Source organism: Hemiscyllium ocellatum, chromosome 3 (genome assembly GCF_020745735.1).
Source record: "Hemiscyllium ocellatum isolate sHemOce1 chromosome 3, sHemOce1.pat.X.cur, whole genome shotgun sequence".
Taxonomy (NCBI): Eukaryota; Metazoa; Chordata; class Chondrichthyes; order Orectolobiformes; family Hemiscylliidae; genus Hemiscyllium; species Hemiscyllium ocellatum.
The window spans coordinates 63,987,097-64,014,519 of NC_083403.1; the positions used below are offsets into that span (position 1 = coordinate 63,987,097).

At 39.6% G+C, this 27,423-nt stretch overlaps 1 protein-coding gene and 1 long non-coding RNA gene across 2 annotated transcripts; one reads left to right on the forward strand and one right to left on the reverse strand.

Annotated features, from left to right (window-relative positions):
* Nucleotides 1-795: 795 nt before the first annotated feature.
* Nucleotides 796-19,325, reverse strand: rwdd1 (RWD domain containing 1). Its single transcript, XM_060821074.1, has 7 exons — nt 19,106-19,325; nt 14,660-14,725; nt 9,261-9,391; nt 8,285-8,428; nt 3,358-3,490; nt 2,212-2,274; nt 796-1,103 (listed from the first exon to the last, which is right to left on the reverse strand). The coding sequence occupies exons 1-7, from the start codon at nt 19,242-19,244 to the stop codon at nt 991-993; spliced, it is 789 nt and encodes a 262-aa protein (XP_060677057.1). The 5' UTR covers nt 19,245-19,325; the 3' UTR covers nt 796-990.
* A 150-nt stretch (nt 19,326-19,475) lies between these two features.
* LOC132805806 (uncharacterized) lies at nt 19,476-27,118 on the forward strand. Its single transcript, XR_009640956.1, has 2 exons — nt 19,476-19,594; nt 26,886-27,118. It is a non-coding gene; the product is annotated as an uncharacterized LOC132805806 (long non-coding RNA).
* Nucleotides 27,119-27,423: the final 305 nt, after the last annotated feature.

The window sequence follows — 27,423 nt, forward strand, 5'->3', positions numbered from 1 at the left end:
ATGCACTGCAAAGTTATTTTTGATTTCATAAAGGTTTAGAACAAACATTTTTAATTGTTTCCCACAAATAACCTCTGAAATCTTCTATCATTTAACATTAATGCATGTCCTCTGGTTATGGACGCCTCAATCAAAGGTCAATAGGGCCTTCCTATCCAATCTATCTTATTTTATATATTACAATTATATTTCCCTTAGCCTAGGAATGATTGAATGGATTCCTTCCATGGTGTATATATCTATGCATTTCATGATTTCTCTAGAAAATATTTTAAAGCAACAGGCAAGCTGCTAAAAATCAGAAATAAATAAAAAAAAACATGGGGAATACTCAACAGGGCTGGCAGCACCTGTCTAGAAATGAAGAGTTAACATTAATTTTGTTTCCCTCCCCACAAATGCTGCCAAACTACATTTTTATCTTTTATTATCTAAACTATATCCAATGCATGGTCTTAGTGATAAAGTTACTACTATATGCTATAAGTACTATATTTTGGGAGATCAAAAATAATGTTATGACAAGATGCTAATAGCTTTTATTGGCTAATAAAAAGCATGCGATTAATGAGCTCGGATGAAGCTTCGCCCAGAGGCTCACTGAAGATGTTATCTAGTATGGTGATGAAACGTCTGAACATGAACCTTCCAGCTCAGCGAGCAAACCTACATCCAGAATGTCAACCTGAGCTACAAATCTTCTCAAAATACGCTAGCTCAAATCTGCTTAATAGAATAAATTAATTTTTGAGAATCACTTCAAACAAAAAGCATTTCTAATTAAATCCAAAATAGTTTTGTTTTGGAAAAAATTTATTGAATACATATGGAAGTATACATGAGGGTGGGCACAAAAAGCTCATATTTTATGACCACTACGTGCTACTTGCAGTACAAAAAGTCACAGATGCTGTGACTTCATCCTTGTTCAATGATGTACAAATTCTACCACTGTGAATGGTGTTTTTTTACAAAATAATTTTTATTGACTTAGTCTTCTTCACTTCCTAAATCAGGATTATAATCTGGATCATCATCATCGTCATCTAATTCTAAATCATCCATATCTTGGAACAGGGATTCATCAACTTCCACATTGTTGCCTGTTGTAAATAGACAGAGTAGTTTTAATCACAATCCAATTAAAGTCAAGTGAAGTAGCAATAATTTTGCAAAGGTTCCAAAGTATCCAGTTAACCAAGCATAATTTTTAAAATCATACATAACTTCCAAAGTATCAGAAAGGCAAAAATCCATAAACTAGCTTTTGTGTGCAATTGTAATAATTTAAACAGAACACTGGGACAGATTCTGCAGGTGTTGGATGTGTTTGGGGGTTTGGTCATTCACTGGAAAGTAGTCATTCAGGACTTGATGGAACAGAAAATGACAAATGAAGCTATAACATGCCAGAGGCGATTAACCTATGTGAATTTGAACCATCCCTCAGTGGGACGAATACTCATTTTTGAGAGTTGCTGAGCAATCTGATTAGCTAGCAGCTCTAGTCACCCTGGTAGTGTCAGAGCTCAGCAGTGAACACTGCCACGACTGTACAAAGGAGCACAAGAATGATGATTGCCAGAACCAGTTACATCCTAAGCTTTTAGGAGTAGGTAGGGACCCCAGAACCCAGGGTGTGGTGGTCATGTTTTGGAGGGCAGGCAGCAAGAAACAAACAGAGTATAAATTGCATAGGTAGCCCTGATGCACACAGGGTATCCTTGAATAAATTCTACTTTCTTCCGCCCCCCCCCCCCCCCCAACTTTCAACCTGACCTCAATTAACACACTGCGCACTCAGCATATAGCAAATTATACATGTCAATTGATTGGACAGCAAACTCAATTCACTTTAAACTACTTAAACATGGCAGTTCAGTAAATTCAGCACTCTCCCAACTATTGTATTATGGAGAACAGCTTGGGATGGGAAGGAAGATGTTGGGCAGAGTAGTCTTTGTATTCAGTATCCCACTCCACCAAAACCAAGCCGAGAAAGAGTTAATAAATTCCAGCCCTAGTTCATTGCTTCATGATTAGAAAATTACAAGGTTAAGAACTGCACTGTTACTTACTATATATATATTAAACAACATACATTGAAATTTGAAATTGGCAAGGCAAAGTGTTTAGCAGCGCTAACCCTATCAGTCCAGTGAACTGGTTATTAGAACAGCATTATAAAATCGAAAACAAAATGGGCTCTACCTTCTTCCAAGAACTGAATGTCAGATGTATCAAGGTTATGGTCAGTTTCAAACAGTTGCTTCCCTAAAATGTAAAACAAAAAACTTTAAAAATAAGCATTAAACTTGAAATCATTAAACACAATCAGACTTTATCAATACTCGGTGACGCAGGGACACCTCACAAAAGGGGTCAGGAAGAGTCACGAGTGACCAGAAGATTGGACAAACAGCTAAGTTTTAAGGGTCTTAGAGGCAAAGAGGAAAGTGCAAATGAAAGGGGCTTGAGGAAATAATTCAATATTACATAGGCAACTGAGGGAATAACCAAAGAGGAGGTAAGTTATTTAGGTAGTTCAAATCCCTTTTAGATAGTAGGACATGAGGGAAAGCATTTATTCCAGTGTCAATCCGATTCAAGATATTTGACTTTGATCACAGCATCTTCCTGCCTTGCACCAAGGCTTTCCATGGTTGACATTTATTATCTCAGTCACAGCTGCATGCAAACCTTTCCACCATGTCAACGTATATTCCTCATGGTGAGGGAAGGAGAATTCAAGAGAGGAAGGGAAACACAGCAAAAGAGAAACTGGAAGTTTGAGAAAGATAGGTGAGAGAACTGGGGAGTAGGAAGATGGGGAGGAATGAAACAATATGCCTTTAAACATAATGATTAAACAATTAAACATAAACATTTTAATTTGTAGACTTGGGAGCCCAATGCAAGTTTATGAAGGCCAGAGAAAGTGGAACTTTGTGCAGTGTAGGATGGAGCTAGAGTTTTGCAACAACAAAAGAGGTCTGTGAAGGGTGAAAGTCTGGACAAGAGTAAGTGGGATAACCCAGTTTACAGGTGAAGAAGACAGTATTAGCATGAAGTAAGGTGCAGAAGAAAGCAAGTAAGCCACTGAAGTCGCATTTTAAATCTGATGACAAACCAACTGGTGGCCACCGAGAGAAACCTTGATGTTTAGAGAAGCCTGATTATATTATCTCTTAGGGAACATATACAAGATGGCAACTACCACCCTCAGATTTTACATAAAGTATCCACATACCCAATATTGTATGAAGAAACCAAGATGAAAACAGATATCACAATTAGAGGAAAAAGACATTTAATATTAAGCTGCATTCATTTTCAAAACCAACATATCTAACATACCTGTTAATTTAACTTTTCCAGCCTGTTCCTCTTCTCTTTGCCGTTTTCTTCTGATTTCAGCCAACTCCGCATCAAATTTTGCTTTCCATGACAAAAAATTCTCAATCGTAACTGGTGTACCATGGAAAACTGCCTACAAGAATGTGCAGAAAATAAAAGTCTTTTAAAAAGGATATTTATGGATTCCAGTGAGTAAATCAGATATCTACAATTCAGTAAGGGAACGAAAAATGTTACGGATAGCAAAACTAAAAATCATGGCAGAATTACAGTCACTGAATATGTTGTTTTTGAACTGTGCACAAAAGTTTCAACGAAGAGTTGATTCCTTTATCCAAATGGTGCAAGGATATATTATTCTTATAACTTTGCTACAGCTGCTTAAATACACAGATAGCAGATATATAACCCACTGTTTAAGAAAGGAGCAATCTGTCAGTTTGTCATCAGTGGTTGGAAAAATGTTAGAAGCTAATATAAAGGATGTGATAACCAGATATTTATAAAATGATAGTAAAATTGGGAGAGGGAAATCATGTTTGACAAACTTGAAGCACAGACAAGGAAAGATCAGTGGATGGGGTGTATTTGGACGTTCAGATGGCTTTTAGTATATTAATTTGTCGGGTTAAAGCACATTAGAATTGTTGTGGTGGGGAAGTAGTGAGAGGTGGTTGGGACAGAGAGAGTGCAAGACATTCTCAGGATGGCAGGTTGTTATTAATGGGGTACACAGGGTCAGTGCTGGATTCATAGCTGTTCTCAGTCTATATATGTTTTAGATGTGGGGACAAATTGTAACATTTCAAAATTTGCTGATGATACCAATTTGGGTGGGAATGCAAGGGCACTTCAAGGGGACTTTGAAAGGCCAACTGAACGGCCAAGCAGATGGCAGGTAGAATATGATGCAAATAAATTTAATGCCATCCACTTTGGTCAAAGAAACAAAGGCAGGATATTTCTGAGAGAGGTTAGGAATCATGGGTTCTAAAGGAATTTGGATATACTCACCCATAAGTCACAAAAAGTTAGCAGGCAGGTGCAGCATGCAATTAGGGTGCAAACATATGTTGGTATTCATTTCAAAGGGATCGGAGTTCATAAATAAAAAGTTCTTCTGTTTACAGCCTTAGTGTGACCGCACCTGGCGTAGAGTGTGCAGTTTTGGTCTCTTTATCTCAGAAAGGATATATTTGCCATAGGGTGAATGCAACAGAGGTTCAGCAGATTAATTCCTGGGATGGAGGGATTATCTTGAGAACTAATTAAGAAAACAGAGTCTGTCTCCCTAGACTTTTGAGGTAAGGTTGAAAGATAAGGATATGATAGGGTGAATGTAGATAGGATGTTTGCCCTGACTGGAGTCTCTCGAACCAGGGACAAAGTCTCAGGAGAAGGAGTAGGCCAAGGATGAGATGGAATTTCTTCACTCAAAAGATCATGAATCTGTGGAATTCGCTACCTTCAGAGAGTTATGCAACTCAAAACACTGACGCTGCTCAAGAAAGAAACACAATGGATTGTGGAGGCTAGTGAAATTAAAGGAAATGGAGATAGTACCAATTTACTGCACTGAGGTAGAAGACCAGCCAAGACCAGCTACTTGAATGAAGGAGTAAACTTGATTGGCCAAATGACTTATCCCTTATGTTACTAAATCAGCTGTAGTATGGAATTTGATAATACACATCCACACATTGCAACATATTAACCTCGTAACTAAACAGTGCATCTTCTCTCCAGGGATAATTGATGCATTGACTAGAATATTCAAAAATTCCCTGATGTAGGAAAGGCTCCAGTGGCTTGGAAAAATGTATTAATATAACATGCTTGTTCAAAAAGGGAGGGAGGAAGCAAGTAGGAAACTACAGATCTTTGGGAAATTGGTAGAATTCATTATTAATTAATGACAGGACATTTGGAGAACCAAAATACAGTCTCAGAGTCTTACGAAGCATAAATCAAAATCATGTTTGACTAACTTGCTAGAGGTCTTTTAAGATGTAACAAGAATAATGGATAATGGTGATTCTGCAGATGTAGTATATCTGGACTTCCACAAAAAAGATTAATTCACGAGGAGTTATGGGTAATTTATTAGCTTGGATAGAGGATTGGCTAACCAACAAAAAGCAGATTGTCAGGATAAATGTGTCTTTTTTTCTGATTGGCAAGATGTACCTAGTGGGGTGCCACAGAATTCAGTCTTCAGACCCCAACTATTTACAATCCATGTGAATGATTTGGATGTGGGGATGTAAAGTACCACAGCCAAATTTGCAGAGGAAATTAAAATAGTGGGAAAGCAAGTTGCAATGAAGAAATAAGACATTTACAAATGGATATAGACAGGTTAGGTAAAGGTCAAAATTTAGCAGATGAAGTTTACCTTGTTAACTGTGCGGTTATCCATTTTGGTCAGAGGAATAGAAAGTCTGCTTATTACCTAAGTGGAGGAAAAACCTGAGTCTTGTGTGCGGAGGAACCGGAGTGTCTTGTGTATGAATCACAAAACTTGTAATCATGTACAAGAGGTAATAAAGGAAGGCAAGTGGAATTCTGGCATTTACTGCTAAAGAGATAAAGTATAAAACAGGGAAGCATTACTGCAACTATACAAAACATGAATGAGACTGCACCTGGGGTACAACATACAATTTTAATCTCCTTACTTCAGGAGGAATGTAGTTACATTGGAATTAGTCCACAGGAGGTTCTCTAGATTCATTCCCAAAATGTGGGGTTTGTCTTATGAAGGGAGATTGGGCAGTTTAGGTTTATACTGTGAAGTTAGAAGGATGAAAGGATATCTAATTCGAGGTGTGTACAAGATGCTAAAGTAGATTTACAAAGTAGATGTAGAGTTTCCTCTTGCAGACCCATCAAGAAAAAGTAAAAGTTTGCAAATAGGGATAGCAGATTTATAACAGAGGTAGGAAGAATTACTTCTCTTGAAGGGTCATGAGTCTGTGGCGTTCACTACTTCAGTATGTGGTGGATGCTGGGACCTTCAGTAAATTTAATGAAATAGACAGATCTTTAATTAGTAATGGGTTGAAGTTATGGAGAGAAGGCAGGAAAATGGAATTGAGAGAGAGATGAAATCTACCATGATTGTATCAAATGGCAGAGCAGACCTGATGGACTGAATGGCCTACTCCTGCTCCTAATTCTTATGATCTAATGCATGTTAAAGAAAGTCACGAAGATCAGGCTAAAAACAAGGGTATAACTCAGTCACAGTTCAAAATCTGATCAGTTTTTTTAAATATTCCCACCGACTATCACTATAAAGAGCTAGCAGTGGAGAACAAATTTGAAAACAGCATTAGCTATCTCAGCCAAAGTTCACAATGGAAATCACTGCAATTTAGTGCTTGTCACAGTGAATCTGAACATTAGTATATGTATATTTTCACCTTGTACACAACTACGAAGCTATAACTCAATGGTAGAGTGAATGGAGTAGTGGGGAAAATATTCTGATTCACTTATGTTTGCTTAGCATAGATTTGTTGGGGAAATGTTGAAAGACAGAGTGCTCTGGACTTCAAACATATTGCACTAGAACATCGTTTCCATTGCATCATATTATATACCAGTGGGGGAGTCAGCGTGTGTGTGAAACTTCACAATGCAAATGATGAGCCACATAAAACATAAGGTAGTCATGGCCACTGGAACTTCTGCCTTCCTGTTCACCAATTTAAGTCCACATATCTTTTAGGCAAGGAAATCAAAGGTTATCAGTAATAAATGGGAATATGGAATTCAAAACAGTAATAGATCAGCCATGATCTTATTCAATAAGAAATTTGAGTAGCAAGTTTGAGAGGCTGTGTAGCTACTTCTGCTTCACATATTCTTATATGAACAGTACACAGTTTGTTAACATATTGGACAACCTGACTTGTAAGTACAGATTACTGTGACAAGGTAATTGGACAAGTCCTGCCACTAAGACCAAGTGCAAAGCTGGTCAGTGTGACTTCGTTTGGTATATCATGGTTGCTGTGATTACACACAAGTTTTTTTAAAAGTTATGTGGTGGTGTTTGGGGGTGGGTGGATGAAAGGATATGTGCAGACAGAAAGGAATTGTTCTAGGTTTAAATTTTGTACCAACTATTATTCGTACTGGCTTACAATATATGGTTCCCTTTAATGCATCACTGGTGGTCGATATTTCAACAATCGCAGCTTTTAACAGTGGTATATTAATTCCCAGATACAAACATATTCTCAAATTCCCTTTCTTTAGCCATCTATACTAACTATAAAAATCCTAGTTGCTACAAATACATATAAATTAGTGGGTTGTAAACCAAAATACTTTGGCATACACAAGAAAGGCATAAGAAACAGAGATAACAACATGATAAAGCAAAAGTATCAGGAAGTGATAAAGAATTTCTACAGACCATAGACCTGGCTTAACTGCAAGAACAGTATTACATCAGAAAATCTTAGTACGGGAACAAGGAATGCAAAGCATAGCTCAACTGATACTGCAGATTAACAGGTGAACTATGACAATATGACTGAAATTGGGAATACTGCAGCTAGACCAGAGAAAAGGTATGTCAGGGAAGAGATTGAGACAATGAAAATTCCAAGACAGTAAACTGAACCTCAAATGCATCACTCAATTTCGAAGTCTAAAAGTGGGTTTGGGACTCAAGTTCAAAAATTGCATATGAACTGATGAATTTAGTTACTTGATACCACGGTGATAAAACATTTAAAACAAGCATCCTTGGTAGCTGTCTGTTTAGATCTTATCAATTGTTTTATAAGAAACCAAATATATGTTTAACAGAAATGATGTTCTTGTGGTATGAAGCTGTATCTGTATAATTTTAAACATTTGGCCTAGATATATGGATCAGTTAGTGTACAGATCCACATCCTGTTCTTCAAACCTTTTCAACTTCTTCAGCTTCTTTTTCTTTTAATAATTTTTCCTCTTCTTTGCGGAACTTTATTTGATCCACAACTTCATTTAATTTTTCCTGTACGGCCGTCACCAATGTGAATATCATTACCATCCCAATATTTTCTTGTATCTGCGAGAAAGACGTAATGCACAGTGTAAGAACATGATGAAAGAACAGAATATAACCAAGGGCAACGATCACTATCATGAACCAGATGCAAAGCCTGAAAAGTGAAACAGATTTGGAAGAAAATTCAATTATTGAAAATAATCAAGTTCCAAAGACTAATACTCAATGCCATCTTCATTCCTAGTTAATTTGATCCTGTTTGATTTTTCTTTCAGAAGTGATTTACTTGCCATTCATTCATCCTTCTAATCTACTCACAAACTGGTAAGACAGCAGATGGCAGCACGTATGATTAGCATAATACTGCAAAATGTGTATGAAAGAATTTTGAACTATAAAACTATAAAATCACACTCCTGACTTGTGTCTTGTAGATGGTAGAGGGGCTTTGGGGAGTCAAGCGATGAGTTACTCACTGCATTATTCCTATTCTCTGGTTTGCTCTTGTAACCACTGTATTTATGTACTGTGCCCTGTTGAGTTTCGGGACAATGAAAGTGAAGACCCAACCCCACTATTTCCCAACGATCTATTTTAAAGGGGCTCATTACTCGGGCGAGGAGCATAACATTTTGTGATCAAAATAGTTTGTACTACTGCTTTAAATTTGACATTTTATAGCACAAATGGGTTGTTTCCCTTTTGTTCACGATGGAACATTCACAGTAAATTTTTGTTTATAATCCTCTAGTTTTGCCAAGAATCTCATACAAATAATACACAGAAAATCAGCCCTCACAGGAGTGCAATACTTTGGCTATTTTTCATCAATTGAGCTGAATTGCACAATGATTTACCAGGCATCTTTCCCGGGTTTCTCTCGTTCACTTACCTGTTCATTTAATAGCGTTATTATATCTGCAACATCAGACTTTTGAACATTCTCTTGCCCAATGACTTCAAAAATTGGAGGTTCATCTGGATATTGTTCTACATATGTAAATTGAATTGTTGCCTCAACGGCTGTAAAAAAACAATTATTGAATTTAATAGTCAGTATTACAGTATCATAACAAAAAAAAACTACTGCAAATCTGAAATAAAAAGAGTGTATGTTAGAAAAGCTCAGCAGTAAGGCAGCACCTAGAAAATAAATCGATATAGTGCTTCAAACTAAAGAAGAGTTGTACTCAATTCAAATCTACTGATCCCGCCAGTTCCACTCAGTTTTTCCAGCATATTCTACTTTTTTTCAGATCACAAAACCTATATAACTTGCACAGTAGCACAAGTTAAGGTTTGAAGAAGATTGTGCATGTTGGAACAGTTAAGACTTTCTGTTAAGACCTTGCTAACAAGGCAGCTCACACTTGCTTTCTGAGCATAAACTGTGCCAAGACAGTAGTCCTTTCTCAACTGGTGATGTATGGAAATGCAGTAACACAATGCACCAATCATATTTTGCTGCTCAACGTTTGAACATTGATTTGACAATATAAAGCATATGCTGTGAATTTGAATATAACCATTTCAATATGGATAGTGGGGTGACAACATTATAAGGGTCATTCTCCACTTAGTACACATCTTGAAATGAATTCGCTGTGAACTGCATTTTGTTACAAGACAAACTGTTCTAGGATATTGAATAAATGGAAAATAATGGTCATCATAAGCATCAATATATTAAATCAGCAAACAGGAAATTGAGAGAAGTAATCTAACACAAGGATGGAATTTTCTTCATAAACTCTGAATTGGTCTGTTAGCACCTTTGTCCCAAGGAGTGAATGCAACATCTTTGATGAAGATGCTCCCTCAACTGTTAGCGTTTATGTATATCGCATGCCTCACATGCTTTCATAAGTCAGTGAAGATCATGATTCATCCCTGGTCAATATGTAGATTCACATGCGAGCTATCAAGCACCTTGATCCAAATGTCCCTAGTACAACAGATATGATATCCTGCACTGGCTTGATTATCTTGTGCCTAATTTCTGCCTGTTCCTCATATCACCATTATCTTAAAAATAAAACTATCCAATGCCCTCTTGAATGCTTCAGTTGAGCCCGCCTCCACCAAATTACCAGGCATTGGTTGTACATCTTCACAGGAACATATTTAATACTGTCAGGCATCCCTGGTTAATGTCTTTCAAACTCTTGCAGTTGTTCCTTTTTCTGGTTTGCTTCTCTCCCCTATTGTTTTCCTTTTTCCCTATTTTCCTTACTGCTGTGCCATTAAGGGGTTGTAATCCTTTTCAAACTGTCCATTAAAAAAATTAGAACTGTTGTAGCAGGCTTCAGGCACTTGATGGAGTTCATGCAAAATAAGGCAAGCTGACAGCATGAGGGCTATCCCTTACTTTTGTTGATTTAAAAAAGGGAAAAAAAACAATAAGCCATTGTACACAAGTGATATAGAAAATTGTTTTCAAGTTTTTTTTAAAGCTACACTTTTTTTGAGGAGAGCTTTATAGTTCTGCTGTGGGGAGCATTTGGTTGCCTCTTGTTTTGTAAAAATAACTCCGAATGTACGTTTTTTAAAAAAAGTCAGAGAGAGGCAGAGAAGTACAGTTCTCACAGTCTCAGCACAGGTCTGTAAACTTGTGTCATTAATTTTTAAGTAAAGGGATTTGTAGGAATGTACAGTATCTTGAAAGAATTTGGATTTTAATCAAAAAATAAAGAGTAGCTATGTTTTCTGGCTGGTTATTCTACACATCTGTACTCACAGTTAAGATGAAGTCTGAGACATTTATACCTTCATGTCACAAGCACGATTTGATGATTATATGATGATCATCTTTCAAAAGCATTCTGACACACTGAGACATAACACACATTATGATTTCCTATGCTGCATTTGATTAACTTCATAACTGAAAGCATTACAATTAATTTTCTTGCGTGCACGGGAACTCAAAAATACTCACTTTTTGAAAATTACAGCCAACTTGATGCACCGTGAAGTGGTTTACAATGGCAAAAACAGACCTGAATCTAAAGTGGGATTGCAGTACAAGTAAAAAATAAATCTAAGTCAGATTTCGAAAAACAGACTAGCAAATCTTCTGACATATCTATTTGCATGGTGTACGATGTAAGCTGCCATCTAGAGGCTAAGTGGAAAAGTATGTGAATGGGACAACAAATAACTGAGAAAGTCCATATAACATGATGCATTGAACACGTGCTACAAAATTCTGTGGTTTTAGTAGAAAAGCTAAACCCAGGAGCTCTCAAAAATGCTCAAATATTTCTGACCAGTGACATAATTCCAAATTAATGCAAATAAAGAATAATGGCCATGTGGATTTGAAGGCATTAACAATAAAAATTATGTTTCGGGCACATTTAGTGTAAGAGGTTATCAAGAGAAACAAACAATTGCTGCTTGAATTATCAATATTACAGCAGAAGAAAGATATCCAAGTTATTTTCTGTGAAACGTCCAGACTTAGTATTCATCTTGGGATTTATGAGCACAATCCATTAGAAATTTGTCTATTTTAATAATCTTCTTTTCTCCAAATATATCATACCACGTACTTTCTCAATCCTTTTTACATCATTCCGCTTCCAGCTGATCTACACTGTCAGTTAAGTAAACAATATCCTCGTTTTAACTTTCTTATTGTTGTTTCTGAATTTCTACACGGTCTTGCCCATCTTTGGCACTGCAATTTCCTCCAGTCCCACAATCTTTGAGATACCTCTTTCCTCTAATTCTGCCCTCTTAAGAATCCTTAGATTAAATTGTTCTGTCACTGCATCAAATTTTCTGTTATAAAGTCCTTGGAATACTTATTATATTTAAGATTAATAGTACATCATGATGATGTCATATGGGGACAGAGTGTTACAACACAGTTAAATCAAATCTCTCATGCAGCGTCCACCTCAAAAAAGACGCAACCACATCCTGGTGAGGTTTTGAGAGTGGATACAAAATTTTCAGTGAGGAAGCATATTTGGAGAAAGGGAGATTAACAAAATAGACAAATTTCTAATGTATAGTTTAGGGCCATAAAGCATTTTTTACTATTATCCCCCATTTAGAACAGGGCCATTAGATATTTTTAAGAGTTCAAGCTTGCACAATTTGCAACCTCTTAAATTTTGTAAGTGATCATTAATGAAAAACAATGACTCAAGGGAAAACACAAGAATCTCAAAACAACCTTAATATATACCAAAGAAAAAGATAGCTTCAAAAGAAGTCCACTCTGCCTGGCTATGACATTGCCAGAGGGATTTCCATAGACTTCCCTAGCTTCCAGGTAATTCAAACAAAGATCACTGGGTATATCTTTTTATTTGCAGCAACCTGATCCTACATTGAATGTATATTGCTTCTCGCAAGCAAAAGAACCAAATAGAGCAATCATCTAAATTGGTTGCTCGTGCGAGCATTAATACAATTGAAGCGCTGTCCAATCTCAAAATCAGATCTAACAGTGGAGCTTTAAATTAAAAATCATTAAAATTTACTTTAAAGCAGATGCTTAGAATCAGGCTTCAAATGAGTTTAGGACTCACACTTCACTAAAAGTCGGAATTATTACTTTAACCTGTCAAAATTTGTTCAGAAGATCCTTTTGGGGTTGCAAGCAGTGTAAGTCAACATCCAAAGTTGAAGCTGATCCTCTGCTGCAGCATTCTGACGTGCTTAATCCTGTCCCAGGAATACAAAATCATCCATTCATCTGTATCTGCTCCATCCTCCCCTTCTCCTCATTTCTACTTCCATCTAACTCAAATTTCTCCATCATTTCTTTCTTTTCTTCCCTTACATGTTCTACAAGCTCATTTTGTTTACCCCTCACACTAATCAAATTTCCACAAGCATCTTCCCGCCCACTGGCCGTCATTCCAGCCGATATCGTAAACTGTTCCTATCTTTAGGAGTTTGTCCCTGCTCTCTTCAGAATTCCTATTTTTACCTCTCCAAACTTCCAACTCAACATTTATCATCAAGCTTGTCAACTGTGCTGCAATATCTCTCATCCATATTGATGCCCCAAATGCCTCTGATGTGGTCACAACACCATCCACGTTCAAATCTGCTTTTCTGTTGATCTCCTCAAGGAACCATGTCATTTGAGTCTACTTTTATATATTTGATCAAACTCTCAAAATCTCTAATGGTTTTACACCTGCCTCTGAACCCATTTACCTCAGTCATAAAGATCACTATTTCTACCAATGTTCTGAAACCCATTTAGCCTTCTGCCTATGTCCAGTCCTAATCTGTGGAGTTCTGCTATCATGGTATGTCAGACATATTTGTTAGCCAATCTGAAATATCCAATGTAACTCTTCTGCAATCACAATCACCAACTACCCTCAAGTTGAACACTTTCTGCTGTCTTCCACTTTGTCCTTTAACACAGTCATTTCCTTTTTTAGGGATTATCTTTTAAGGTGCTTTCGCAATTTCCAACTTGTCTTGTGATCTGTAGATGGAATTTTAAGCAAATGCCTTAGCATCTGCATTACAAAGGCCTCTGTTTTCTTCCATTTTTTAAGTTGATTGGTTTGGTCATACAGAACTGCAGAGTTCCTTAAAAAAAAGTCAAAAGCTTTTAATCGTGTACTCATCAGGACAATTTGCAGTGTAAAAATGTGTGGCTCTGGAAAAGTGCACAGCGGGTCAGGCAGTACCTGAGGAGCAGGAAAGTTGATGTTTCAGGCATAAGCCTTTCATCAGGAAAGTAGAGCTTATGCTCAAAACGTTGATTCTCCTACTCCTCAGATGTTGCCTGTCGTGCTGTGCTTTTCCAGCGCCACACTTTTTGACTCTGATATCCTGCATTTGCAGTGCGCATTTTCTCCTTGGACAGTTTACAGGAAAACCAAAGTAAATGGAAAACATCATTGTTGCTTTTGTAGTTCATTTCTGAATGTAACACCTTGACCACAGTGAATCTGCCTGGTTTAATTTTTTAAACTTGGCAGACAATTATCATTGCCTGGTGTATTCTTAACAAAACCTCCACTCATAGGCAAAGTTACTTAAGACAGAACAAAGATAAAGTATTAAAGTTTGTTATGAAGCTGTAAAAGCTTTCAATTATGTCCACACCAAAACATAGCAATTTACTGAACCGAATTGAACTACTGCCCTTAAAAAGAGCCAATAGTGTTCTATATTTCCACAATTACAAATGTGGTTTCAGACAACCAATCAAGCTTTACATTTAAACCTATACAGAATGAAAAGAAATCCAATGCAATACCCAATAAAGCACAGGAAAGCATTATTTAACCAAATTTAGGCACTTACTTTCTTCATCTTCACCAGTGTCAGATGTTACTGTGATAGTGAAACTTGTGGGATTCTCTGACACCACTAGAAGAAAACTAAATATTAGTATCTGTAGAATAGACCAAAGACTAATAATAACTTCATTCAAATAAGATACATTTGTAAGCCAATAAACCAGTTTAATAAACATTTTTCGCTTTCATATTATAGTATGCAGTGCTTGCTGATACAGGCATATAGATCATTCTGCTATTATGTGACAGTTGCATTTCTCTGCAATCTCACGCTATTAAAAAATCACACTATGGAAAACCGCTATAGAAAACTGCACTGTGGAAGATCATTAATTTAAAAAAAAGTTACTCTACCCGTTCATCAGAAAGTTGGCATTATCCAAACAACATCCACAATTTGTCAACTGCGTTATAGCCAATTCGCGCTGACAAAGTCTGCGCTATAGCAGAACAACCTGAGTTGTGCATGCGCTGAGTTTCAAACAGTGCATGTTATCATTTAGACTTTATATGTTAAGGACTGCACACACACGGAAGTAATCTTTGAACTCAAAAAGGTCAAAGTTCATGAATCACTGAAAAAGTTAGAAGTACAGCTAGTAATTAAGAAAGCAAATGGTATGTTGGTCTTTATTACAAGGGATGTAAGTACAAGAACAAAGATTTCTTACAACAATAAATGTAGCGCCTTGGTGAAACTCCAACTGGAGAACCGGGCGTAGTTTTGATCTCTGTACTTACAGAAAGATGCAAATATTGTAGACTGTGCAAAATGTCTCACCAAGCTAATTCTTAAGGAAGAAAGAATTGTCCACTGAAGATGGATTAAATAGACTGGGCTTATATTCTCTGGAGTTTTGTAAAGACAGGCAATTTCATTCAGATATCCAACATTCTTCCAGGGATTGACAAGGTAGATGCAGGAAGGGTACTCTCTGATTTGGGCGCCCTGAACCAGGGAACAGTCTCAGAATAAGCCACAGCCATTTCAGACTGAGATGAGAAGGAATTTCTTCTCTCAGAGGTGATGAATCTCTGAAATCCTAGAGCGTTGTCAAGATTCTACATACTACAAGACAATGAAGATGGGAGTTTATTTTTGCAGTGTCATAAGTCTTTGGAACTCTTCCTCAAAAGGCGATGCAAGCAGACTTTGAACAGAGGTTGATAGATTCTTGAAAAGTAAGTGGGTGAAAGGGAACTGGGCTTGGGGTGAGTGTGGTTGAGCAGTAATCAGATCTACAATAACTTAATGAGTGGCAGAGCAGTCAGACTCCTGCGCCTAACTTGAATTGTTCATTTCATTTTTTTCACCCTTGACTTCTAGAAGGTTAGCAGAGGAAACTGACAGCCAAACGTAAACAGGTTTATGAGGTTTAGCCAGTGTTATAGTGATTGCTGTGCTTTGGTAACATTTGAGGTGAGCTGGGAGATTAAAAGTGGAAGCCTCATATATCAAAAACAGAAAGGGATTTAAAAGTTAACTCCTAAAGATGACTGTGGCCAAGGATATCTAAGTTTTGAAAAGCCAAAGGTTCCCAATGTTTGGCAGCAGCATAGGTAGGGTTACCTGGGAGTTTCAAGCAGAGTCAATGGGATATTTCTACTTGGGGTAATGGCAATGGTTTAGTAACAGTCAGAATGGAGAACCTTGACATTTGACAGCAGCTTAGGGGATTCTTCAGTGCTAAGTGCCCTCTCTATGTTGGTGCACAAAGGATAAGCAAAAGGTAGCCACAGTGAGATTGGAGAGGTGGACCAAGCACAAAGAAATGTCTGTTCATCAGTTCAGGTCCTCACCTTGAATTGTTCTCAATTTTTTTACTATATTTGCAAGGTAGGGTTCTTTCAGATCCAGACAGGGCTGCACAAGATTATATGCAACAGGAGTGATTCAGCTCATAGGTGGGGAGGATCATTAAACTTTGGATTTAAACATTAGAAATTGGATGAAATAAAGAAAGATAGTAAATGTACAGTGGGCACAAATGTGAAATAGGCACTTCGGGTGGGGTGGTGGGAGATGGGGGGGGGGGGGGGGGGGGGGGGGGGGGGAAAGGAATGCAAAGAAGATGGACAGAGCTGCTTAGACCAGATTACCACCACTGAGGTGTAACTCAATAGCTGGGAACATAATAGCTGGAGACAGTCACACGAACATAATGAGTTACAGCCATGAACAAGAAATGGAGATTCAACTGGATTTAAATGTAAATGATCAACAGGAAAGCTCTGCAGGGTTGTATGCAAAACTTTAAAATACACTACAGATTTCATTTCAAAATACACTTCTTTTAGATTAGGTTCCATACAGTGTAAAAACAGGCCCAACAAGTTCACACCAACCCTCCGAAGAGTAACCGACCCATTTCCCCCTGACTAATGCACCTAACACTATGGGCAATTTAGCACGGCCAATTCACCTGACCTGCACATCTTTAGGATTGTGGGAGGAAACTGGAGCACTGGGATTCATTAAGTTGATATTTGCTTTTCTAATAAATCAATCCAAACACGGGACCTGACAAGATGGCAGCGATTCTGTAGAACTGCTATGGATGGCACTGCCTAACAGCCAAGGCATATTGGGTTTTTTTTTGCCATCCCTGGTCAACTTGTGTAGGAATTATTAGTTTAAAAATTTAAAGAACACATATTTGTTGATAATTTGAAGTGCCAAAAGGTAAAGGAGCAAGCAAACAGCAGCAGGGAGGACACTCCTGTGCAGTACCGGACACACCAGAGGCTGCAGCAGCGGCCTCTCCCGAACCCCCAGGGGACTCAAAGTTTGTGAGAAGATTTGTAGCTCGGGTGCTTGTAGTTGTGGTTCTGTTCGTCAAGCTGGGAGTTTTTCTTGCAAACGTTTCGTCCCCTTTCTAGGGGACATCTTCAGTGCTTGGGAGCCTCCTGTGAAGCGCTTCTGTGCTGATTCCTCCGGCATTTATACTGGTTTGAATCTGCCGCTTCCGGTTGTCAGTAGCTGTCCGCTGCAGTGGCTGGCATATAGGGTCTATGTCGATGTGTCTGTTAATCGAATTCGTGGATGAGTGCCATGCTTCTAGGAATTCCCTGGCTGTTCTCTGTTTGGCCTGTCCTATAATGTTGTTTGTCATTGGAGTGTATGGCTACTAGGGGTAGCTGGTTGTGTCGTTTCGTGGCCAGTTGGTGTTCATGGATGCGGGTTGTTAGCTGTCTTCCTGTTTGTCCTATGTAGTGTTTTGTGCAGTCCTTGCATGGGATTTTGTACACCACGTTGGTTTTGCTCATGCTGGGTATCGGGTCCTTTGTCCTGGTGAGTTGTTGTCTGAGAGTGGCTGTTGCTTTGTGTGCTGTTATGAGTCCTAGTGGTTGCAGCAGTCTGACTGTCAGTTCAGAAATGCTCCTGATGTATGGGAGTGTGGCCAGTCCTTTGGGTTGTGGCATGTCTTCATTTCGTTGTCTTTCCCTGAGGCATCTGCTAATGAAATTGCGTGGGTATTCGTTTTTGTTGAATACCTTGTATATGGTGCAAAGAACACCGAACGGAGAATTCACCACGAAAGTATACAGAAAAGCCACACACACAGACCAAGTCCTGAACTATGAAAGCAACCACCACAACACACACAAACGAAGTTGCATCAGGACATTATTCAAAAGGGCCACAACACACTGCAGCACACCTGAACTACAAAAAGAGGAAGAACATCTATACAGTGAGATGCTTGGTCAGCCATGCATGATGTGACATGCTGCACCTATATCTTTGACAAAGACGCCTGATGCTTTACAATTTAAGATTAATCACAAACAGAGGAAACAGACTGCAGTCTAGAATGAAAAAAAATCGAGGCAAAGACTAATGAAGGGGGAATAGAATGTCTCAGCTATTCTGTTTTTAGGCAATTTTTTCACGAGAAAGCTTCATTCCGCTGCCCCTTTATTTTGTTGCGCTTCAGAACATAATTGCTCATTGCTGCAACACTCCATACACCTTACCTTTACACACGTGGGTAGAAATCAATTAAACTGAATCACGCACATCATTATCGCCAGAGGTAACTCTTGTGTTACAATATAGATGTTCCCATGTACAAAGGATCATGAACTCCCAAACCTTCATCCTCGGACGGTTTTGGGAAGACTAACACTGAGCCAGACTATCTACCCCCACAGAATCCTGAAGGGGGGTAACACCGGAATCGTTGACTTCTCCACTACCTGATGCTGCCTGGCTTGCTGTTCTTCCAGCCTCCTGCCTGTCTATTTTGTCGCTCTATCTACCATACTCGGTTGCCGTTTGAGATGCTGACAGCTCCCAACCGGCCCCAGTAAAGCCCCCGCCCCCTCCTCCTCCTCCTCCACCCCCGTCTCCCCCTTCCCCAGCCGCAGTGCTCAGTCTCAGGCCCAGGGGCTAGCTCCCGCTCCTCTCCTTAGCCGAAGGCCCTTGGCCCGTTCAGAGGCCTCTCACCTGTGAACGAGTCCGGGTAAATGGACTCCAGTGCCTCCAGCTCATTGCGCTGCTCCTCGGTGTAATCGGTCATGTTAAACGACTGAGAAACGCCATTGAGATAGAGAACAACGCCGACCGACAAGCCTGCTCTGCACATGCGCTCCCCGTCCTCTCCCGTCACCCGCCTCCGACAAGCCTGCTCTGCACATGCACTCCCCGTCCTCTCCCGTCACCCGCCTCCGACAAGCCTGCTCTGCACATGCGCTCCCCGTCCTCTCCCGTCACCCGCCTCCGACAAGCCTGCTCTGCACATGCGCTCCCCTTCCTCCCCAGTCACCCGCCTCCCCGAGGGAGGCCTTTTTACGCATGCGTAGAGGCCTAGCCCTGACCGACTGATGGTGTTAATCAGGGCCGGGTCCTCCCAGGCGGGGAGGCGATGGAACTCGGAGGACTGATGAAGGGAGTGGGGAGAGTTCCTCTTGCCGGTATGGCGTCGTTGGCCTGAAGGTGCGAGAGGCTTCACTGTGTGTGACTGAGTAGATTTGCGTTTACATAGAGCCTAGAACATTGCAGCGCAGTACAGGCCTTTCGGCCCTCGATGTTGTCCCAACCAGTCAGACCAATCTGAAGCCCATCTAACCTACACAATTCCATGTACGTTCATATAGATTAGCTGTTTTGTTAGGCCAAATTGAGTATTTTATGTAGAGCTGAAAATGTGTTGCTGGAAAAGCGCAGCAGGTCAGGCAGCATCCAAGGAGCAGGAAATTCGACGTTTCGGACATAAGCCCTTCATCAGGAATCAATTTTGTTATTTAGGCAAAACAGTTAAAAATAAATATGTTTTTCCAAACAATGGATTGGGATCTCTTTAAGGAAAAACAGCGACTCCCCCAAACTGTTCGGACTGAAGGTGAGAGATCTGCGCCCCTGGTAGAACAGGAATTTTCAATGAAGTCAGGATTTTCCTGGTCTCTTCGCTGAATTAAGGTTCACAGATGGTTTTAGGCTTAAAGCCGCTTTGTGCACAGGCGATGATACAGTCCTCTTTGGGATCCGTTGTTGAGTGTTCAGACTGGTTACCATCGGCAACCCAGTTTGAACTGGCCTCAGGAGCGAAGGAGAATTGAGGCAAGAGTGAGGTCCTGTTCTTTGGAAACTGGGTTTTGTCCTCTTCACTGTTGGGTTAGATTACCTGAATTCACTGGGGAAATTTTGGAGACATTTAGCTATGTCTTCCATGTGGAAAGATCCCCACCCATCCCACAGATGGCATTACCAATTTGAAAAGTGCTGCTGAGAGATGACGGCATCTGCTAAAATTTGGATGGAAAGAGTTGCTATCGTCAAACAAAAATGACATGTAGGAGCAACATTCCCTCCATTGCAGGTGAGAATCTGGTCTTTCGTTGCAGAGTGCTCCTGGTGTTGTTGTACATGACACCCAATCCAGCTTCAACATTAATTAAAGGTTGAAGATGAATTATATTTGCAGGGCACAAATCTCAAGATGAAAGGGAGATAAGTGCCAACATTACATTCATTTTTTTTGTATGGAATTGCATCAATCTAAGCATGATCCCTCAGTATATAAACAAAATATGTTAGTACACTCTGATGTTCTACCTGATCGTGGTGTTGGAAGGGATGGGTCTGGTCACACTGTTATGGAATGCTACATTGCTATGGACTATACCATTGTCTGTGTCCCTACTGGGGAAATTTATGAAGAAAAAGTTTGACCACAAATCTATAAAACCATGGTCAACTTTAATGTCTTTGAGCCCTTGTGGGAAAAGGAGATGACAAATCCTGTCAGATGCTTCTCCGAACAAACTTTCAGGGTCATTTGGCAACAGGTGTCATAGCCAGAAGTTTCAAATATGCACCAAGGTGTAAGTTAACCGATGGTGAGAAAAGTCCTTCTTAGATTTTTTGTGTCACCCTCTCCACGTACTCTTGTCGAGGTGGCTGGGGTAGTGAAAACAATTGTTACGTACCTTTTTGTGGGATGTCCCTTTGCAAAAGAGTTTAGACCAGAGTGGTGCTGGAAAAGCACAGCAAGTTCGGCAGCATCTGAGGAGCAGGAAAATCGATGTTTCAGGCAAAAGCCCTTCATCAGGAATAGGGCTTGACCAATTTGGTGTCAACTGTAAATTCACTAATCAGACCTTTTCCTCCACAAACAATAAAGATCCCAATACTGATCCCTGTGGAACAGCACCAATTACTGATCTCCATTCTAAAATAACACCCTTCCACTACTAATCTCTGTCTTTTGTGACTAAAATGAGGAGGTGCCAGTGTTGGACTGGGGTTGACAAAGTTAAAAATCCCACAACACCAGGTTATAGTCCAACAAGGTTTTTTGGAAGTACTGGCTTTCGGAATGCTGCTCCATCAGCTAGCTACCTGATGAAGGAGCAGCCCTCCAAAAGCTAATATTTCCAAATAAGTGTGTTGACTATAACCTGGTGTTGTGTGATTTTTAATTCTGTGACTAAGTCAGTTTTGTATACATCCGACCAGTTCACCCTGGATTCCATGATACTGTATCTTTTGGAAAAGCCTGCTATGCAACCTTATCAAATGCCTTACTAAAGTCCATGTAGACACCATCCACTCCCCTTCCCTCATGAATCATTCTTGTCACCACCTCAAAAAACTCAAGTTGGTGAGACATGATCTTCCTCTCACAAATCCATGTTGCCTAGCACTAACAAGTCCATTCACTTCCAAATAAATCCTGTCTCTCAACATCTTTTCCAATAGCTTCCCCACCACTGTTGCCAGGCTCACAGCCTGTAATTACCTGAATTATCTTTGATTCTCTTCTTAAACAATGAAACAACATTGGCCGTTCTCCAGTCCTCTGGAATCTTGCCTGAAGCCAAAGAGACTGCAAAGATATCTGTTTTTCCTCCCTTGCCTCCCACACTATGCTGAGATACATCCCATCTGGCCCTGGGAACCTGTCCACCTTAATATGTTTCAAGACACGCAAGACTTCCTCCATCAGTGTATTGACCTGCCGAGAGTATTCACACACCTTTCCCTAACCACATCATCCCTCATGTCCCTCTCTTTAATGAGAACTGATTTAAATTTTTCATTAAGGATCTCACCCATTTCATTGCATTCCACATGTAACCTCCCTCCTTTATCCTTGAGTGGGCCAACTCTTTCCCCAGTTACCCTCTTGCTCTTAATATATGTATAAAACGCCTTGGAATTCTACATTTCCCTGCTGGCCTGGGATGTTTCGTAGCCCCTTTTAGCCCTCCTAGTTCCATTTGCGCTTGTTCCTACTTTCTCTATGTTCTTCAAGGACTGTTTAATGCTCTGAATCATGACTGCCTTTTCCTCTGGTGCTAAATAGTGAAATGGGAGATGGCATGGGGCAGGGTGATACCAGGCACCTGGACACAAGATGGTCACTGAACAATAGGTTCAAACACAGAGCAAACACAGATACTGCCCGGGGGCCACCAGAATGCCAGCACAATGCACTCACAATCTAGTTGATTAGTTTAAGGGCGGGTGAAGTAGACAGTATACATGAGTTGCGTATACTGCCTGCTGAAGTGTCTGGGTCCAACCGATACCTTTGATAGAAATGTTAACAGTTTGATACAGACTCAATGCAAAGTGCTAATAGCCAGGGCTGCAGTAATCGTCCTTCTCAGGAATTGCGATTAGCGCCCATTACTACAGCATTGTAGTACGCTGAAATTAACAAAGGCTGCGCTGGAACTGACAATGACTGCACCAAAACTATCAACGATTCTGCAATGTTTTCAATAAGCAAACTATGTTACAAAGACAATAATCTCATCACTGACCTATTATATCACAAAATGTATAAAAGTATCTTGACGTGTCCCAGGTTGAGAGAAGATCGCAGCTGACCACTGGGCTGTTGGTGTCTTTCTCTCCCTGGACCTCCGATATTTCCTTGTACAATAAACACTGTCGTTGAACCCCAATTCTGACTCCGAGGCTGGTGGTTTTTCCCACAACAACAGCAATGTGAGCCACAGAAGATGACAGCCTCCAATGTAAATGCAGAATAACTGCTATGAAAATAAGCTAAAAACCATAAAATGCATTCTGTTTAGTTGCATTTGATGTGTCTATGTTACTGCATGCGAAGTGAACCTGGCAGAAATGTGCAAGTTATAGGTGTTCCTGAGCTCCAGCTCCAGTCCTGAAGGGCTGAGGTAGTGTGTGAGTTGGTCTGAAAGCAACCATGATGATATGATAAAGCTGGTGGTTTATGGTGCCAATTAGTGTGGATAATGGTTGGAAGAGGACAGTGTCTATTAAACATTCAGGGAAATAATGGTGAAGGCAGAGAAGTAAGTGGTGAGCTGTTGCCTTCAGTTAACTCTCTGACCTTCATTTTGGTAATTGGCACTTTCTAGTTTCTTGGTGAGGGAGAGGAGAATTGGGAACTGCATAGAAAAGAGTTGAGTTTAGGTATTTGTCAGATACAAATGCATGGAAATAAAACAGTCACTGCTCATTAGAGAGATCCTGAATTTGCATTTCCTAAGAGGAAAACTGGATTTTTTTTTCCTTAGTGGTAAGAAACTGAAATTTCCATTTTCCCTGAACTTTTCAAAACTATTTCTCCAGTGCCCGCACCATTCAAGGGAGCAGAAGTTCCACCAAATGTAGCATATTATGATCAGAATTAGAAAAATCTAAAAAAAAATGTAAATTTACTGGTTTGTCTGTTATTCTTGTTTTACAATTTTCTGAGTGAGTGTGGCAAGAGAACAGTTTGTTTTGTAAGAAATGAGCTTTAGAATTGAAACTATGTTAGCGAGTTTGGAGAAAATTTGTAGCTCAGGTTGAGGTTCTGGATGTAAGTTTGCTTGCTGAGCTGGAAGGTTCATTTTGAGATGTTTTGTTACCATACCAGGTAACATCATCATTGAGCCTCCTGTGAAGCACGGGTGGTATGGCCTGCTTTCTATTTATGTGTTTTAGGCTTCTTTGGGTTCGTGGAAGCATGGCATTCCAATTGGAACTCTATCAACAAGCACATCGATTTGGATCCCATCTATCACCCTCTGAGAAAAAGAACAGGAAATGACATCACCAACCCATGGAAACCTAAACACATAAATAGAAAGCGGGCCATACCACCCATGCTTCACCGGAGGCTCACTGATGATGTTACCTAGTATGGTGGCGAAAAGTCTGAAAATGAACCTTTCAGCTCAGTGAACTAACCTACATCTTAAAACTATGTGGCAGAACTCCAGCTTGAACTATTTGAAACAGTTTGTTTTAATTTAACTAGAGTTTAAGAAAAAATGATTATTATCTGTAAATTCAGCATACCTGTTAATGTTCTTTTACATATATGTTTATGTGACAAACATCAGAAATTGAAATTTGGTTTAAGGGAGGAAAGGAGATGAATGTAAGAGATAAGGAAAGGTTCTATCTCTCGTTTCTATGATCAAAATTTGCAAGGTTTTTGCAATGTCCGTGGAAAAAGTTCATGTGCCTCTTTTTAGTCTAAATTTCTTTAACTATGAAACCTAACTTGATGTTAGTTTATCTCGCTACAGTTTTATCACAGTTATGTGAGAAAGCACAAGAGGGACAGCAGGAGGCTCACTTAATTTATCTTTACTTCTAAAGTACATGCTACCATGTTCTGTGTTACCATTAATGAGTGTGAATACAATTGGGAGTAGTAAGGTTAACTAATGTTATGGACCAAATCAAATCTCCTCAAAATATATTAAGAAGATAGCCTAGGTCCTAATTTTTCTTATTTTAAAGGCAAGTACCAAATGCAATTTGATTGGTTAAACTACCAAATTTGGGCAGTATAGTGACTCAGTGGTTAGCACTGCTGCCTCACAGTGCCAGAGACCTAGGTTCAATTCCACCCTTGGGCAATTGTCTGTGTGGAGCTTGCACATTTTCCTTGTGTCTCTGTGGATTTCCTCCGAGTGCTCTGGTTTACTCCCACAGTCCAAAGATGGGCATGTTAGGTGGATTGGCCATGCTAAATTTCCCAGAGTGTCTAGGAATGTGCAGGCTTGGTGGAGTAGTCTTAGGAAATACAGGGTTGCAGGTAAAGTGTGGGTCTGGGAGGGTTCTCTAAGGAGGGTTGGTGTGGATTCAATGGGCCGAATTGCCTACTTCCACACTCTAGGGATTCAATTAAAAAATTTGAAACAAAACACACTTTATTAACTATTAGAAAACTTAACCATATAATACATTATTTAACTACTAACAGTAACTGTTCCAATTTACTGTAGTAACATACTGTACACACAACATTGGAAAAGGCAAATTCAGTAAAATAGATTGTCTCACAGGCAATCCTCCAATCCAGGAGGAAAAGTATCAAGAGAGTTGCATGGAGAGATGCACTGCAACTTCAAGACCCCAGCAACTGCTAACGAAAAACTAAAAATCCTGCCTCTGTAGGAGTTTGACCCCACCGATTCAGGCAGCTCCTGTTGTTCCAACCTTAGGGAAAAAACCCCAAGGCCTCACAAGCTGTTTACTTTATGGACTTTGAAGCAGACTGATCGGCACCTCTGATCTCAAACTTTCTTCATTAAAAAAAGGACAAAATGCATCTCTTAAAGCCATAGTATCATCACACCAACTTGTAAATTATGAAATTTTAGAAAGATTAGATTATATTCCCTACACTTTGGAAACAGGCTCTTCGGCCCAACCAGTCCACACCATCCCTCCAAAGAGTAACCCACCCAGACTCATTTCCCTCTGACCAATGCATCTAACACTATGGGCAGTAGAACTTCATTTGATTTTTTTGATTTGCTTTATTATTGTCACATTTACATAAGTACAGTGAAAAGCTTTGTTTGGCATGCAGTATGGACAAATCAGATGATACAATGTGCAAAAGGATAATAGAGCAGAGGGAGGAATACAATACTACAGCTGCAGAGAAGGTGCACAAAGAGTGAGGTCAGCATTCAATCTGAAATTTGAGAGGTCCATTCAGAATTCTAAAACCAGCAGGGAAGAACTGTTCTTGAATCTGTAAGTAAGTGTGATTAAGCTTTTGCATCTTCTGCCTGACATAAGAGGTTGGAAGAGCGTATAATTGGGGTGAGAGAGGTCTTTGATTATGTTGACTGCATTTCTGAGACAGCAAGAAAGTCAAGGGATTTGTAGACATGGTGATATTCTAGATATGTGGGAGTCTTTAATTTCAGATAATAAGGATTTTATATTTAAAACTTAGCAGTTCTGAATTTTGAATGATGGATAGTGTGAAATGGAACTTGAGATACCGTGATAGAGTCAGAGAGATGGAAACAGATCCTTCGGTCCAACTCATTCATGCTGATGAGCTATCATAAATTAATCTAGTCCTGTTTTTCACATATCCCTCTAAACATGTTTAATCCTTATTCTTATTCATATACTCTTCCAGATGCCTTTTAAATGTTGTAATTGTACCAGCCTCCAACATTTCTTCTGACAGCTCGTTCCATACACAGACAACCCTCTGCGTGAAAAGGTTGCCCCTTCGGTCCCCTTTAAATCTTTTTCCTTTCACTTTAAATCTATGCCCTCTAGTTTTGGACTCCTCTATACTAGGGAAAAATCCATGCCCCTCATGATTTTATAAACTTCCATAAGGTGACCATTAAGCCTTTGACACTTAATGGAAAATAGTCCCAGCCTATTCAGTCTCTTCTGTAGTTCAAACTCTTCAACCCTGGCAACATCCTTGTAAATCTTTTCTGAACCCTTTCAAGTTTCTCAACATTTTTTCCTATAGCAGGAAGACCAGAATTGAATGCAGTATTCCAAAAGTGGCCGAATCAATATCCTGTACAGCGCAACATCGCCTACCAACGCCTATAGTAAATGGGCTGACGTATAAATGATGTGGAGTTGCCAGTGTTGGACTGGGGTGGATACCTATGGTCTGATGATTCTGCCTCACTAGCTACTGATAAAGGAGCAGTGCTGCAAAAGCTTGTACTTGCAAATAAACCTGTTGGACTGTAATCTGATGTTATGTGATTTTTAACTCTGACCTATAAAGGCAAGTGTATCAAATACTTTCTTCGCTATCCTATCTACCTGCGATTCCGCTTTCAAGGAATAATGAACCAAGATCTCTTTGTTCGGCAAGTTCTGCCCTGATTTGCTTTGCCAAAATGCAGCATCTCACATTTAACTAAATTAAATTCCATCTGCCACTCCGTGGTCCATCGGAACATCTGATCAAGGTCCTGTTGTACTCTGACATAACCTTTGCTGTTGACTACATCACAAATTTTGGTGTAACCTGCAAACCTACTAACCATACT